Here is a 17417-nt window from a genome sequence, read left to right as displayed (position 1 = left end):
CTGAAGCCAGAGTGCGTGCTCAGGGCCTGGGAGGACCAAGAAGGGTAGAGCTGGCAACCAAAGAAGTGATGCAGGTGTCCAGGCTCAGGCCTCCTACCACATCCATAATCTGTATGGGCGCTGCCCATAGGCCACTTACAGATGCGTCACACTGCAGACCGCTCTTCTTCAGGATACATCTCCCTTGAGAAAGAATTCCTGCCCTTAGCTCCACCGGCACCCAACCCCACAGATGACACAGGCACGGTTGTTGTCCGAGGTTTATTGAAAATATTACAGCACAGCAGAAAGATTCAAACGGCTCCACGTGGTGTTTTGAAATTCATCCCAACTGTAGGCTGAGTGACCTGCAGGTTGGACAGACTGCCAAAGTCCTGGAACAATAAAAAGGGGCTTAGTGTGGCTGTACTGGTGAGATCTGTGTCCAGAGCCCCGGCACCACCATTAGGCTATGCTTCTGTCAGCCTCCACAACCTTGGGGTCAGATTGGTGGGACCCTGCAGAAAACCAAGAGAGCCTTCTCCTCCCCACCCCAGAGCAATAAAACTCTGTAGGGGGTCTACCTGCGATCTGAAGGATCCTCCACAGTCAGCCATGAAGGAGCTGTCCTGTGCACTTTAAGACGTTTGACAGCATTCCTGGACTCTATGCACTAATGTCTGCTAGTATCCCCCAGTTGTGACAACCAAAAATGTGTCCAGATATTACCAAATGTTCCCTGTGGGGTGCAAAATCTGTCCCTTTGAGAATCACTCCTCTAAGGCATATACAGTGCCACTTCATTTCCAAGACCAGCCCTCAGGTAGGAGGCATCACTTATGCAATCAACATTTGTGAAGGGCCCAGGTAGAATAGTGGTAGGACAAGGTCAGGGCCTGCCTTTAAGGTGGCTCAATCTAAGTGCAAAGAACCCAAGAGCATGTGTATAGCTGATTCACTGTTATAAAGCAGAAACTAACACACCACTATAAAGCAATTATACTCCAATAAAGATGTTAAAAAAAAAAAAAAGAACCCAAGGGCCCACCATATAACCAGAATTTAATTCCTCATTTTATCCTCAAAAACCAATTTTACAGTTGAAATTAAAAAGATGCATTCCAGAGTAGTATTTCAGGACAAAATGATCTGTAGCAGGCGTTAGCTGTACTGGTTATGTTTTTCTGAGACCAGGTGGTAGTATATGGGTGTTCACTCTATTCATTATCTTTCTGAACGTCTTAAGACGTTTCATAATCATAAAAAGGAAAAATAAAGTTGCTCTAAATCACCAACTGCCTCCTGGACTTTGAAGCTCTTGCTTTCACCAAACTACTAAAGTACTAAGATATGTCACAGAAGAGACACTTATCAGATTGTATTGAAGATAGCTGAACTACCCAAGTAGTGCCCAGTTAGCAACTGGAAATGAGACCACAGCTCATTTGAGTGATTAGCATACAGATATAGAAGTAAGGAGGCAGACTGAAAAGAGAACTAAGGATGGAACCAAGGGGGTAAATGTGAGAAGCCAGCCACAAAATCGAGAAGAGAACAGAAGGAACTGAGAGAAGGGGTGTTCTGGAAGTCCTGGAAGAACAGCCACTGGATTTGGCAGTTATCCTCGTGTGGAGAGCAAAATGAACCTTCACTAACTAGCTAAACCCACTTTGAAGGCAGTCTAGGTTAGTGGTTAGAAGGGTGGATGGATTCCCATCCCTGCCACCTACTCACCTTGAAATTACCATTTCATCATCTATAAAATGTAAATAACAGGATGTGCCTCATGGGACACACTGAGGAAAAGGGAAACGCCATATAGAAACATTGAGATTACTTGATATATTTTAAAGACTCAGTAAGTGTTACCTAGAAGTATTACCCACAGTAGAAAGCTACTGATGGATGGCGACCAGGGAAGCCCTACTTTAGGAATTCAGCAAACACTTACCAAGAGCTTCAGCATTTCCTTAGTGTCAGGATCTACTTCAATGATTTCCTGATCCAGGGCTGAGACCTGTAAGGAACAAGGCAGGCCCCAAATAGCAATGAGTTATCTCTCACCTTCCCTGCCTTTTCTCTAAGATTCTTAAATGAGGAACAAAAAAAGGGGGTGGGGGACGGGGATGGGTGGCATAGAGAGGATACAGTAGGATCCCACGAATCCAGTATTTAGAAAACCTTAAGATTGGGTTTATACTGCAGAAATACTATGCTAGGGCAAATAATCAAACCAGAAGACATAAGTCACCAAACATCATTAAAAGGCTCTCATGTATAAAACAGAATGGACTTACATGATCCCAACAGGGCAGAACAGAACCTAACATACAGGCAAGTAAATTATAGGCACCTACAGCTGGTCAAAGGGTATATGAAGACTCAGCTGAGGTCCCTTTGAAAACCAGGTACCTGAAACGGTTCTCAGGAACCTGCTTTATCTTTCAGGATGAACAAGAGATCCAGAATAAGACCCAGAAAGTTTACCTCAGGCACGTAATTATCCCTCCTCTCTCTCTCCTCCTCCTGCAGCTTGATGGAGATACCTCTCACTGGGCCTCTCTGAATCCGCTTCATCAGATGTGTGACATAGCTACAAAGAACAAATGCCCAAGAACACACATTGGCTCCCACTGGTACCCAGAACGTCTGGATGTATATTTTAGTTCTCTTCCCGCAGTGAGAAGGGAGAGGATTCACCTTGGGGACCCTGACTCTGAACCTCCTACATACACAAAACCTCCACACGCAGCTCCACTTACCTAGGCATGCCTGTCCCTTTGGTGTCGCACATCCTCTCTATTCAAATTCGCTTTCAAAGCTATCAAGTACTCCCAACAAACCTTCACGACCCCTCCTCCCAACCTTCATTTCCTTTACTTCGAATTCCAGTGTACATAAGTTAGCATTAAATCGAGTACACCCTTACTTAACGTTAGTCTTCCAGAGGTCGACTGTGGCTAACCTCGTCCAAGCGCCCCCGCCAGTCAAACCGCCAAATACAACGCGAACATAAGACAACCCCACCAAGAAACCCGGCAAAGGCACACCTCCAGCGCTCTTCTCGGAGCAGCGGGAGACTAGTGCTAACCCAGCTCCCACGACCCACCCGCGGGGCCACGACTCTCCGTCTCCCAGCAGGCCCTGGAGGCCGAGCGCCGGCTGAACTCACCCTGCGATCTTGTTGCGGAGCTTCTTGCTGGGAATGATGGCGATCTCCTCGCACACGCGCTTGTTGGTGTGAAAGTCGTTGCCCAGGCGCGTGTAATACTTCTCAATGATGACCCGGGCCGCCTTCTTCACGGTTTTGGTGCGAACGCGGCCCTGCAAGTGGAGAACACAGGGTCACTCGCGACTCAGGAACCCCCTCCGGGGAACAGCACGGCGTCACGCCCTAACCGGAGCGGGGTTCGTGGGCTGGGCCTGAGCCCAGGAGGGGGAGAAGGCCGGCCGGGCAGTGCTGGAGCGCGGGGTCAACGCGGAAGCCAGCGGCCCACGGAGGCTTCGGCCTCACAGGGTACTGCGCCCCTCCTCGCGGGCTGGGGGCCGTGCAAAGCGGCGGATGGAGGACGATTGTGGGGGGTACCAGATTGGAAACAAAAACACCTACCATGTCGGCGGGTCCTTGGTAAAAGAGGAAACAGGAAGCACGAGAGGCCTATAAAGCGCAGGCCAGAAAGCCGCTTCCGCCTAGTCTGAAATGCGCTGAGCCGACTGTAAGCGCGGCACAGCGACCCCTAGAGGGGCGGGGCGGAATGGAACGGAAGTATGGCCAATTGCCATCCAGTGGGCGTAGCGAGTGGCTGACCCGCCCCACCCCGCCCCAACTAGGGTGGTCTTACGCAGGTTTCTCTAGACCCTTCTTCAGTGGTTAGGTAGCCCATTAAAGTGCCCTAGACTAAGAGCGGCGGCGTATCTCTCCCACACATGATGCGGAGAGGGATGAAGGCTTAAGAGCCATCAGGAAGGCGGGAGCGCGGAAAAGTGAGGAAGTAGGGGATGGCGCCGTGCACAGGATCCCCACCCAATCCATGGGTCACAGACTTGTGTCTAGCCTGGTGGAGACACAGGTACAACTGGGAAAGAATTCTCTCACTTCTTCCGAGTCTTTGCTCAAACGTCACCTTATCAGAGGAACTTTCCCTCCAATTTATACAAAGTAACACTGCTATCCTTTTATCATTTTTTTAGCATTGCTAGCCTTTTAAAGTTGCTCTAGTATTTCTTAGCACGTCACAGTGACTTGTCTCAATTTTCTCAGCTAAGGATGAGTTCCATGGCAGTATTTGCCTTGAACAGTGCCCGGCACAAAGCAAGTTCTCAAATGTTTAAGTGAAGGGCCCAGTTCACCCGTAGCGCTCCCAGCTGAGGCACTCTCTCCAACCACCACCGTCATAAGGCTGTTCCTGCTGTACCCATCAGCAAACCAGGTCCTTCTGAGGCCACCAGCACAGGCTACCCCTGGTAGCCTCATTAGCCTCGGGAGTGCCCTGCTCCTTATCTCCAACTTGGCTTAAGTGGGTTCCAAGTCCCCGCCTGACTTAAAGAAAGACTGGGCTGCCCAGTTTGGATGAGTTAAGGGGCACCAGGCTGTGCTTCATCCCCCAACTCAACTCCTGGTCACCTTGGACAGTCCAGTCAGTCTCTGAACTGACTGAGAATGGAAGGCTGAAGGACAGGAAGCCCTTGCCCTGAAAGTAGCACCTGGACAAAAGAGGGACCAAAGGGGAGAAGAGATGACTCTCTGAATAGGATAGGACAGGACAGACCAGGACACCAAAAGGGAGAGTCAGACTCTCCTTCAAGAGAGATGCAGTTTACTTTACCTGCACACTTCAAACTATGCTGCTGCCATCAGGCCTCAAGGGAAAGATGAGGCCTCTCATTCTTTGCTGAAGGGACTCCCCACCCCCTAAGATAGTGACTTCTTGCACCTCTCACGGAACGGATGCTTCAGTGTGCAGGTCTCCCTCCACCGCAGACTAAAATGGAATCTTCCAAAGATCACTCCAGCAGCTGGGCCCAGGAACAACCTACCTGAAAAAATCATCAGCAGACCCTTTCAAAAATCCTGGCATCCCGCCTGTGAGAAAGAGTCCAGATGACAGTCCTGAAGAACAGCAAAAATTTACTCCCACTCAGTAAAGAACTGGGTCAGCACAGCTGACTCCAAAAGATAGGAAGCCTCCCAAGAAGAAAAATCAGCTCTGAGGCTTACAGGAGAAGCTGAGAACAAGTGGCTCATGCCGACCTCTGGGGAGCTATGCCTCCAGTTCCTCCAAGCTGAGTCTAGGATTATGAAAAGAGGAGCCCCAAGAAGTTTATTTGTGAGGGCTTTTTACATACCTAGACTAGAGGTACCCACTTACTAGAGAGGCACCTCCGAGGTGCATTTGACCACGGAAGTGACCAAGAAGGACTTACAGGGGCAAGTCCCCACATGGCCCCACTATCAACCTGGGCTGGAATCTCATCACAGAAGATCCAAGGAAATGTGGGTTTTTACTCTGGAATCTTGGTGTCCCACTGCCCCCTTTTTCCCACAGCTCAGACACAGAGACAAAACCAGAACTCTGCTGCAACGTGTTTATTATGTGCCAAAAAAACTACACCACAGCTTACTCCACACATCTGTAGGAGAGTGCAGTCTTGCCTGCATATACTACAATGAGGTAGAGACTTCACACACAGCTTCACAAAACCCACAGAGTAGCTGGGATATGCAACAATGCAACGTCAGCTCAGCAGGAGGGAGGAGGGGGGGTTATGACACTGGTTCTTTGGCACACAGCTTCCCAAAGAGGGGCAAGTCGTTTTTTTAAAAAAAAAAAAGAAAAAAAAGAAAAAGTCAAGTTTTCAAATTCCAGTAGCATTTCAGTCAACTGCAACTGTTGCTTCATACATTTCTCAAATGAAAGAAGTAAGGGAAGGGTACTTGTCCCCTCTGAGAGAAAGGGCTCCTGTGAGCCTTCATCTGCCCCCACCAAAAAGCAGCCCTTTTTAGCTCAGTTACAAAAGAAAAAAGTCCTGTGACTTTGTGATTAAAAACTTCTATCAACCCTCCCCCCCCAAGTAAGTGCAACTTAAGAAGGTGCAATAAACCATTTAAAACTATATACAGCAGCCACTCAAACACCGTTTATCCGGTCCAGTTTCAAATCCAAAAAAATTTTTTTTTCTTGGTTGCAAATGCCTTGATTTGCAACTCTGAGAAACAGTGACCAGCAGTCCCCAGACACAAATTTGCTATAATGTTAAAAGCTGCCAGGAAAGAAAAAAAAAATCTCTTGTTCCAAACGACTTAAAAACTGTTTTAAGGAGTGTAAAAAGGAACCGGTAAAAACCCTCGAGCGTAAAATATGAAATATGATTTTGGTTTAAATGAAGAGCAAAGTCTCCTTGTTGTTTACAGTAAAAAACACCAGCTGAACACTCAGTTTATGCCGTTCAGGTGGGGGTTAAATAAATGGAAAGGCACTGTATGGCAACTGCAAGAATGAAACCAATGAGACCTGCACATCATCACCATCAGTATTGCAAGGAATGTAAAAAAGCGCTTTTAATAAATAAACCTAGATGTAGGCATCGTGTCAATACCTTCTGGACACGTAGTTCTTTTTTGCTTTTTCATCGGCAAAATGAGGAACTAAAATCTGGGAAAACTACAGAGTCGCTTGGAGGGTGAGCCTAAGGGTCCTTGCCCTGGTACACCCCCTGAAAACAAAATCCGACAAAACTCATTGTGCATTAATTAGTGCAGAAACAAAGACAGATTCAGCAAGTGCAAAGGTGACTACGATTTTCCCTTGTCCTCGGGAAGCCAGCTCCCTGGTGGCCAGTGGCAGCAGGGTGGTGCAGGCTACTGCCTGACCTGCCAGCCTCAGGCGCCACAGGCCACTGGGCAAGGCCAGCTCCTCTAGCTGGAATCTCGGTTCTTCTGGTTCCGCATCAGGGGGCTGTGATGGCGCAGGCCCTCCATGCTGTGCCGCCAGTGCCAGCAGCTCCGGCAGAAGTACTTGAAGCACACCTGGGTGGAGCGGAGAAAAACAGAGAGAAGCCAGGCCTGTGTCAGCACCAGCCAGGGGGGCAGCTGCATGAGCTGCCTGCTCTGCCCAAGAGCAAGTGGGGGATTCCCGATGGCCTCTGTGGGGTTAGAAGAGATGGTCCTGGGGATCCCTCTCATCCCCAACAGAGGCCTGACCAAACCATGGCAAATCCACTGCCTGTTTCTATGGGTGCCCAGACTTAATCCAGCATGCTGGGCTCCTATTGTGTAGAGACTGTGCCAGCTTCCCTCATCTCCTCTTAGCACCACAGCTGCTCTTCCAGTCCCCTGCCCTTCCCACCTCCTATGGAGCAGCTGTAGCACACGCCTGCTAACATGGGAGAACATTGAAAGACAGTGACTCCAGATCCTAATGCCGGGCAGCACGGCTCCCTCGTCACACTAAGTGAGGAGAGGTCACTGGGCACTACCTCAGTCCCAGGCCCACACTCCCGCTGGCTGTGTAAGCCCGGGCAAGCCACTAAACTTCTGAGCCATTATCTAAAAATGGGGATCATCTGTGGAAGATACACACACACAAAAGCCTGCTAGAAGAGGCTATTCAGATACACTTATTCTCCGGCTTTACCGAGCAACCCAAACTTACTTCATATCCTCATTCTGCAGCCTCAGTTTAACTACTGTCTACCCAGAGACTCCAAACCTGAGTGACAGCACCACTGCAAAAATAACTAAGTATGGATGCACTGCTAGTATTCGAACACATCCCAAACTTGTCTTGTTGCCAGCAACACTGGCACTACTTGGAAACTTGTCAGAAACAAGGCATCTCAGGCCACACTCCAAACCTACTGAATCAGAATCTGCATTTACACAAGATCCTTAGGTGATGCGTATATACGTTAGACTATGAGAAGCACTGCCCAAATACATCCAGATCTGTGCTCCACCACCCAGAAACACTCAACAAAAACTGCCATGCTGCTTTCTGCCTGCTTGTGACAACTGGGTACAAACCAGGTACAAATATCAAAACAGTCCAGAGGTTCAGAAGTAAAAAAAGCAAGCTTCCATGCATAGGGGAAAATCCATCTAGAAGGCCTTAGACTTAGAACAACAGTGCCTGGCTCATAGGTACTGCTGACCACGCCCAGCAGGTTCCTATCATCCTCAAAAATCACCATTACCAATAGTGCCACACTGAAAACCAACATCCCAGGCAAGGAGAAGGCCAAAGTATCAAGACTCAACAAGCTTTCCCAACAAGTTTTGGGTCAAGTGTGTCTCTGGGTCTAATCATCGGCAAACATTACTGCTGCCTCTTCTATGCTCTTAAGACAACCGTGAGGCACCTGAGAACTCCAACATTCCATGTGACAAATGAGACATGACAATCTTTAACTGAAGGCGGGGATTTTATAAACATCTCAAGTGCCCAGGGGACTCACCTGATCTCGACAGAAAAAAGGACCAGGCTGAGAACTGCAGATATGACACAGAGAATCTTCTAAGTAGGGGTCAATCTGAACCTGCACAAAGCAAAACAGGATAATGAAGTGGTTGCTTCTCACCAGGAGGCCAAATGGGCCAGAAGAGAAGGGCATGTCATGGGCCATCCATATGAATACAGGGGGCTTCCTGTTTTAAGGGGGGCCCAGAGAGAACTATAGGCAGAGAGTACAGAGATCCTTGACGGTAGGTGCCCAAACTGCAGAAGCTGCCAGGCTGGCTCTACAAAGTGTGTGCAACCACACACACTACTGCCTGGTCTTCTCGGCAAACCGGACCATGGCACTCTATCATCCAGCAACAAGTAAGCAATCAGAAAATGCAGGTCAGGCTGGAGAATAGAAGTCAGGCTGCCTTGCAAAGCTGGCCAAATAACACAGCACAGGAAGGCACCCCACATGTTGAGGAGGCTCAACAGTCCCAAGCTCCCATCCCCCCGAGTGGACCAAGACCAGGCCCCTCCCAAACCCAAACCTCACCTCAAGTGTGTCCTCAGAAGCTTGGCTCATTCCCCAAAGCATATCCAGCACAGGGACAGCTTCCGTCTCAGGCCTGCCCTGGGTAGTGGCTGGCCCAGACCCCTCTCAGATGGCCCAGAGTGAGGGTACAGACCAGCCCACTCACCTTCTTGGTGAACTTGGTGGTTTTGATCTCCACAAAAGCAGCACTGACTGCTTTCAGGTAACTACGTTGGTTATTGAAAGTCACGCGACCAGACCCTAGGAAAAACAGGAAAACTTACCTTCCAGCCAAATTCTCCCAAACGCCACTTGTCAACGCTCAGGAAACCCTGTTCCTAGATCAGTGCTGTGCTGTCCAATAGAAATATAATGTGGGCTACTTAGGTAATTTTAAGTTTTCTAGTAGCCGCATTTAATGAATGTAGTGGAATGAAGAAGAAAAATGTAGTGGAATTAATTTTAATTAATTTTCTTTACCCCAATATATCCAAAATATTATCATTTCAACATGTGGCATTAGGCACACTTCAAGCACTCAGAGTCACATTCAGCTGGTGGCACTGTATCAGACAGTGTAGCTGTAGACCATGATGGCCCAACCCCCTCAGGAATGGGGGGAGGACTTGCTGACCACAAGGAGGAGGGAAGAGACTCCTCCGTGTAAGCAGATGCACAGGCACGGTTACAAGGGTTCAGAGTGGAAAGCAAGATGCAGATAGAACACCTCTCTGAAGGCAGGCCCAGCAGTCAAGGCCCTTCTGGCCTGGAGGTACTCCAGAGCCTAGCAGGGGAGCCGGAAGCAGCCTCATCCTGCCAAGTGCCGCCTCTGCCCCTGCAGCCTCTGAAGTCCCTGTTCTCAATCTGCGGTGCGGCACTGAAAGGCACAAGATGCTCCTTCCTGACCAGATTCTGTGTGGGTGGGCAGACGAAGAGGCATGTGGGAAGGTGGATTAGCCATGTGTTGATCAGGAAGCTGAGGCTCTGCTCCACCTCCAAACCCCACCACTAAGATTATTCTACCACGACTGGGAAACTGCCCTCCTTTCCCAGTGGGGCTGACCAAAACCCAGTGGTTAGGCCCCCAGACTCCCCTACACTAGGACAGCATAGGCCATGACCATACTCTGTTGGCTGAGTCACCCAGAGTCTTCCTTCAGCCTCATGTGGTCTCTGACCCTAGACAAGGCCGCTTTTCAAGGCCTCTTAACAAAGGAAACCAAGCAAGTTCAGGAAAGTCCTGGCCTTTTAATGAAATATTACCTGTTGTCTGTCTCAGACTGGTTTGGCTGTTAACTCTGAGCTTCCAACCAAAGTTCCTGTTTCATTTTCACCTCCTATCAATTTTTCTCCCCTTCAAGGGAAGTGGTGGGAGAGGGATGGGTACAGAGGGGTCAGTACTGGTGGCTTATCTAGAAAAAGATGCTATACTGCTGGTATATGCTGATCTGCAGGTCTGAGTCAGGTCTCCCCCTCCACTCCCATAGGGAAGTATCACAATCTTGGTCTACATCCCAGGGGCCACCCAGCTTTCCCACACCGAAGTGGGACACTTACCAATGGGATACTTGTGCTTATCTGTGTCAATCCCAGCATACACCACACCACCAAATAGGTCGTTCAGAATGGCTGCCAGGGCCTCGGCATTCAGCATCCCGTGCAGAGCACCAACAAATACCGTCCTGCTGGGGTCAAGTCTCTGAGATGGGCTCTGAACAAAGTTGCTGTCGGCCAAGACCCAGGGGATCACTTGTACCTAAAAACCACCCAAAGGTATATCAGCCCTGGTAGGGAGCCAGAAAAAGGCTCTCGTATGGAGAGGCACATGCTCTGGAGATGCTAAGCTGAGCCCCATACAGTCCCAGGCACACAGGTACTCGGCAAGCCACCCTCACCCCAACACAACTAGACTTGAATTTTACTGAGTCCGTGAGTCCAAAATGGTTTTTTAAAAAAATGGTAGAGTAGTAGTCTACCCATTCTGAAGAGTAAGCAAAATAGTCCCAAACTGTCATACCCAGGAACCTAGCACTGTTACAACCTTCAACCATGTGGTTCCAACAAAGGACCATGGACACTGATGAACAGACAGCATGGTCTAGAGTCCTTGGGACAGGAAGGATTCACAGAGAACGACAGGATAGGAGCTTGAAGGACAGAGGGTAGGGTTGCTGAAGGTATCTGTGTGAGATGGTTACTGGCCCAATGTACTCACTAGAGGGCTTGTGACAGGAGCAGTGGGAGTAACTGGAGAGAGGTAGTGTGAAAAGTCACACACAGGAAAACACTGAGGTTCTGCAGGGCAGAGTGACACTAGGGCAGGAACTGACCATGTCCTCTGCTTCCAAATCCTGAGCCTAGAACAAAATCTGGCATAGCAGACAGAAGGCTCCAGAATGAAGTGAGATGACAGATGATCAGTTAAGTGTTTTTGGAAGATTAATCTGTGAAGATTTTTTTTTTTTTAAAAAAAAAAAAAGGCCTCAAAGCAGGAAGAGACCTGAGGCATAAACCAGCAAGGAGGCAGAACAGTAGTTCACAGGACAGCTGAAGAAGACCTGGAGAAGGCTGGTGGTACTGGGCAAAGAACAGGCCAAGATCAAGAAGATTCTTCAACAGGAGAATCTGCAGAATTCAGACTGCCTGGGCATGGTGGGAAAACAAGAATCAGGTCTGATGGGTTCTAGACCTAGATAACCTTGAGATGAGAGAGCCTGGGAGAAGTTACCGGGGGAGCCAATTTCATTGGAAGATGCAAAAGCCCATCTTGCTTTTTCCATTACCATGGGAAAGTATCACAATCTTGGTTCACATCCCAACAGCCACCACGCTTTCCAAGCTTTCTTAAAAGTAGGAGTTTATAATTATAGGACATGCCAAAGAAAGGCCCCACAGGAAGGGGGGGCTCAAGTAGGACATGAGACTAGAGAGGTGAGTGTGGTCTAAAGGTAAGAGCAGAGCCACACAAGTGAGTAACTTGTCTGACATGGGGAAGAAGAGGGGGGGGAATCAAATACCTACTACTCTGGTGTGGAGGGGGAAACACAAAGGAAATAGAGGGTCAGAGAGAGATGAGAACCAGAGCTGCCTACAGCCCATGCATCAAAGAAAGCTATTCAAACACTGTGCGATGCGGTGACGAGGGACTAGGAGCAGGAAGGTGTCTGCAGGGCACTGAGGAGGGTGAGGGCCTGTGGTGCTGCAATGGCAGCCTCTCACTGTGAAAGCAGGGGATAGGGAAGAAGGAGCATGTTGTTAAGTCCCAGAGCATAAGTTGTGATAACTACATAAGCTCCACACAGCAAGAAAGAAGGCAGGGAAACTGTGGGGCACCGTGCGCAGCCAGAGGACAAAATCAATGTGAACTAACACCAGGAAACATCGTAGAACAAAGAGCCAACTTTGTCACATGCATCATTTATTTTAAATCCAATGTGACTATCTCAATAAAACAGGCATTTTCTCTATTACCCTACAGATTTTAGTAGACTTTACTTTCTAGAGCAGCTTCCAGTTCACAGCAAAACTGAGCTGAAAATGTGGGGTTCCTATATAACCGCCCCCCGCCTCCATACACGAACAGCCTCCCCCACTCTCAACACCCCTCACAGGACTGGCACACCTGCTGCAATCAGGAAACCTACCCTGACACGTCAGTACTGTCCAAAATCCATGGTTTACATTAGGGTTCACACCTGGGGTTTGTTTTACCACTGTAACTCTATGGGTTTTTGGCAAATGTATAATGGCATGTATCTACCATTACAGTATCACAGAGAGTATCTTCACCATCCTCAAAATCCTCTGTGCTTTGCCTATTCATCCCCTCTACCCTCATAACCCCTGGCAACTGCTAATCTTCTTACTAAAAGAGGCATTTCAATTTTCCATTTTATAGATGAGGAAATGAAGTTTCATGATATTAAATATCTCATCCAATATCACAAAAGTAATGTACTCTGGAACCAAATTTTAAAAAATAACACTGATTCCTGAGTTCAAAACTTCCTTTGACAAGTGGTTCTCAAACACCACCCACTAGCACCACTGGGGAACTTGGTTAAAGTGGAGATTCTTTTTTTTTTTCTTTTTTTGGCGGTATGCGGGCCTCTCACTGCCATGGCCTCTCCCATCGCGGAGCACAGGCTCCGGACGCACAGGCTCAGCAGCCATGGATCACGGGCCCAGCCACTCCGCGGCATGTGGGATCTTTCCGGACCGGGGCACGAACCCCAATGCGTCCCCTGCATCGGCAGGCGGATTCTCAACCACTGCGCCACCAGGGAAGTCCTAAAGTGGAGATTCTTAAACTCCACCCAAACTGACTTAGTAAGCCTGAGATAGGGTCCAAGAATATGCAATGAGGCTCCCAGGCAGGATGGCTCTATGCTAGAGACTCACGATGCTGAGGTTGATACCAGAGACGGCCTAAGGAGAGAGAACCAGATGGAGGAAACTAGATAGTAATAAAGCCCTGAATGGCAGTGAAGAAGTCATCCATGGATAGATGTGGGCTAAAGAGGGGTCTACCCACCACAGATTAGGAGGTGAGAAGGCACATCCTGAGAGCAGGACAAGGGAGAAACAACTGTAGATTTTCAGTTAAGTCCAAGCAGAGAAAGCTGCTAATTTCAATTTCATTTCTAAGACAAGAGGTCTGGGACAGAAGCACTGGCTAGAATAGAAGGAGATCTGGGAGACAGTTTGATTTCCATGGGCAGAAGCACATACATACCATTATGGCCCAAAGGTGCGGGGTGGGGGGTTAATGCAGCTGAGAGTGTTCTGTTGTATTCAACGTGGGGCAAGAGCAGCAGCCCTCTTGCCTCAGTAGGGATACTTGTCTGTAGCCTGTGTATCCACCCACCCCATGAAATCCACTGCCTCATATGCCAATCACCCGATCCAGAAAGGACGCTGTGCCAACTCACCTCCTTGCAGCGCATCCTCCGGCTGGACATCTTGAAGTAATATTCACTCAGGCCATCTGGGCTCAGCGGGTCATGAGAGCAAGCCTGAAGCAAGGCCCGGACAGACTTCTCTAGTTCGAAGACCAGATATACATACCCTATATCCAATGGAAGGAGAAACTGCATTAACATCCCTCAGGTGGCTAACTCCTCAGCCTTGGTTTTGTGGCAGGGAGTTTCTTCCGAGAAAGATGCCTTATGGGTGAAACACGTTTTTGTCCTACTCCTGAAAGTCTTGTTGAATGGAAGCATTTGCTATGCTGGACAACCAGGCCAACGGAGGGAGAAGCACACCATCTCCCACCCTAGTAAGGGAAGGGATTGGCAAAGTAGGACAGAGGATCCTATCATTACCACATAGCTCTTTATCCCACAACACAAAGCATGTTTAGGTCAGCAAGCCTGGCTTTCCTGGGGGCAGGAGCAATGACAGGTCTGGGGCCAGGGGATGGAGGTATTCCTTTAAAAGCCTAGTTAGACCACTGGCTCAGTTCATCGGAACACTTTCAGTAAAGATGGGGCAGAGTGAAAATAGCACTTGCTCCTTTCTACAGGGAAGGGATCTCATTTCAGACCAGTGAGAAATCAGATGCTTGGTCCTCATTCCTGCTAACTCCAAAGGGAGCTCAGAATTAGGTCAGGCAACAACGTAACTGGGAAGGAAAGGCAAGTAAAGGAAAGCTTTTCAAACGCCTCATTTTGAGAGGTCAGGAACGGCTGGGGTTCAGGTTTGGAGGGAAGTGCACAAGGCCGTTTCACAGGGAGCTCCAACTGCAGTGTGAGTTTGGACAGATGGAACATTGGCTCAGAAGAAACAGAAGGATGTGTGAGGTTGAGAAGGAGTGCCGAGAGCTGAAAGTTCTGTGCTGTGGAGTGCCCAAACCTTGTTATCATCATGCAGCTGTGACACCCCAGCGTCCCTCAGTGCAATTACATACTAAGGAGGGAAAAAAAGCTCCTACCATGTCTTTATTACCTTTAGGCATATTACCTTTGGGAGGACACCGGGGGTGCTTGCCATCCTTACCAGGCCACTCCACACTCAAAGAGCCAAAAACACGGAAGGTGTTAACCAATCCAGCTGCAAAGAGATGAAAAGAATGACAGAAACTGAGACACCATCCTCCCGAGGAAGGCACAGGGCCACTAGTATTCTCTTGGGCTCATCCTCCTTGACAGACAACTCAGAATTGACCTTTGGTCTCAGGTGACAACTGTATGCAACAGACACAGAAGCACTGTAGGAGTCTATGAAGTGCACCTTTCCCATCACAGTTGCTCCTGTAATACCCTGTGCCCAGGCAGAGGTTCAGTTCTTGGCCTCAAGTCCAAGTCTCTTGTTCCTGAAAGACATGCCCCACCTTCAACACTTGAAGCAGAAGGTCTCAGAGCTCACCTTCCGTAATATCCCAAGGGACACCTCCTAGGAACACCTTGCAAGAGTAGATGGGGTTCTTGTAGTTCCGGGGAGGAAGCTGGCCACTCCAGGTACAGGTGGCTTCATTCACAGCTTTGGCAGAAGACAAAGAGAAACAGGAGTCAAAGAATTAACAAAGTCACTGCCCTTCTCTGTGGTGAACTTTTATCCAGGAAGGGAGGATAGAGGCCACAGTCCTAGTCTGGCTGCCTGGGAGAACATCCATGACTACTCTGAAAAGCAAGAAAACTTACACCTCACCAAACCAGTCAGCCCAGTATGATAACCCTAATTCACTAGTTCTGACTCCACTAAAACTGAGAGGAATAGCAAACCAGATGTGTAGGGTAAAAATGATCACAACTCAAGCTATTTTCATACATATAACATATAACCAGAAAGCAGTTTTATCTAGTCATTGCTTACAATACTAATTAATTTAAATTTGTAATTATAGGCACACCTCAGAGATACTGCAGAGTTTTGTTCCAAATCACCACAATAAAATGAATATTGCAAGAAAGCTAGTCACACAAATCTTCTGGTTTTCCAGTGCATATAAAAGTTACATTTACACTATACTGTAGTCTATTAAGTGTGCAATAGCATTATGTCTAAAAAAACAATGTACCTACCTTAATTTAAAAATACTTTATGGCTAAAAATCGCTAACCATCATCTGACAACACAGGGTTGCCACAAACCTCCAATTTGTATATAAAAAAACCAAAATGCAGTATCGATAGATTGGGAGTTTGGGATTGACATGTACACACTGCTATATTTAAAATAGATAACCAACAAGGACCTACTGTATAGCACAGGGGACTCTGCTCAATATTCTGTAATAACCTAAATGGGAAAAGAATTTGAAAAAGAATAGATACATGTGCATGTGTAACGGAATCACTTTGCTGTACACCTGAAACTAATATAACATTGTAAATCAACTACACTCCAAAATAAAATAAAAAAATTTTTTTAAATGCAGTATTTGTGAAGTGCAATAAAGTGAAGCTCAATAAAACAAGGTATGCCTGTACTTGAAAGTAAACAGGACAATTTTTCATACAACATCCTAAATGCTTACTGGTCCAAATGGACCTTCTCCCCAAATGTTCAAATAAGGAACATTATACTGTTTCCCTGAACTCATCACTCACAGAAGTTAGGACATTGCCAATAAAAACCAGCACCAGCAACCCAAGATAAGAATGTCACAACTGTTCCAAGTCAGAACAATTCCCCATCATTTCCAAAGCTATCGTTATGGTACCTAAAGAGACACCACCGGGCCTTCTATCGTATCGGTCTTTAATCCTGTCCCCACTCAGTCCGTGCCCTTCCAGATCAGAGACTGACCTTAGTGGGAACTGGCTAGTCCTCGCCTATTTTACTCTCCTCCTCCAGCACTGGAGCAGACAGCTAATGAAATGAACCACCATTTTCATTCAGGACAATAACATGGAAGGTCATTCTCTAAAAGGCATAGGCCCAATGTGTTGCTACAGCAAGAAATTAGGCACCATCAGCAATATTTTGCAAACAAAAACAGAAGTCGATATAATGGCCTCATCCAGAAGCACAGTAAAGTCATTTCACAGGAAAACAATGGCAACAGAGAAAGTACAAACACAGATTGCCGAAACCATTAAAATAGGGCAGGAGCACTGCTAGGGAGAATGAGATCAGGTCTAGCTCTGTGAGTAGAAAGACAGACATATTGAAACCTATGGAAACAAAGGGAATGGAGAAACTGAACATTCATTTAATCAATCCCAGAACCTTACAATAGTGGTCAGTGAGCATCTCCCTGAAGCACTAGTAAACAATGACATATACAGCTCATTTGCTTCCAAGTACTGGTATAAGATGAAGAACAGATTTAATAATGGATTTTAAGGTAACTTAAACGACAGAATCTAAGGGTTCCTGAGAGACCAGTACACCTGGGGACATCCCTTACCTTGGAGGTTGACAAATGGACCACCCACCCCCAGTGCATCCCTGTGTATACCAATCAGACAGCCCTGGGGAAGAAAGCTTCAGCGTGGGTTGTGCGTGACCTGTCTTTGAAT

General features: G+C 47.7%; 2 protein-coding genes across 10 annotated transcripts in view; both read right to left on the bottom strand.

Moving 5' to 3' along the window:
- Nucleotides 1–246: 246 nt before the first annotated feature.
- Nucleotides 247–3731, bottom strand: RPS17 (ribosomal protein S17). Its single transcript, XM_004278299.4, has 5 exons — nucleotides 3590–3731; nucleotides 3152–3303; nucleotides 2467–2572; nucleotides 1931–1996; nucleotides 247–374 (listed from the first exon to the last, which is right to left on the bottom strand). Exons 1-5 carry the CDS (start codon nucleotides 3590–3592, stop codon nucleotides 294–296), a joined length of 408 nt encoding a protein of 135 aa, XP_004278347.1. The 5' UTR covers nucleotides 3593–3731; the 3' UTR covers nucleotides 247–293.
- Nucleotides 3732–5551: 1820 nt separating this feature from the next.
- CPEB1 (cytoplasmic polyadenylation element binding protein 1) overlaps nucleotides 5552–17417 on the bottom strand; it is a 101453-nt gene continuing 89587 nt past the window's right edge. For 5 of the 9 annotated variants that reach the window (XM_049705791.1, XM_049705793.1, XM_049705794.1 and 2 more), the window contains exons 6-12: nucleotides 15319–15432; nucleotides 14899–15003; nucleotides 13884–14020; nucleotides 10510–10708; nucleotides 9119–9213; nucleotides 8434–8514; nucleotides 5552–7006 (exon numbers count right to left, since the gene is read on the bottom strand). In XM_049705791.1, coding sequence (XP_049561748.1) covers nucleotides 6896–7006; nucleotides 8434–8514; nucleotides 9119–9213; nucleotides 10510–10708; nucleotides 13884–14020; nucleotides 14899–15003; nucleotides 15319–15432 — 842 coding nt within the window. In that variant the 3' untranslated portion in view covers nucleotides 5552–6895. The remainder of the gene's footprint in view (nucleotides 7007–8433; nucleotides 8515–9118; nucleotides 9214–10509; nucleotides 10709–13883; nucleotides 14021–14898; nucleotides 15004–15318; nucleotides 15433–17417) is intronic. The other 4 variants (XM_049705795.1, XM_049705796.1, XM_033402926.2 and 1 more) reach the window with 2 other exon arrangements.

The sequence above is a fragment of the Orcinus orca genome, chromosome 2 (assembly GCF_937001465.1).
Source record: "Orcinus orca chromosome 2, mOrcOrc1.1, whole genome shotgun sequence".
NCBI lineage: Eukaryota > Metazoa > Chordata > Mammalia > Artiodactyla > Delphinidae > Orcinus > Orcinus orca.
Note: the sequence above shows the minus strand (reverse complement) of the source record. Positions and strands in the feature narration are given on the sequence as shown.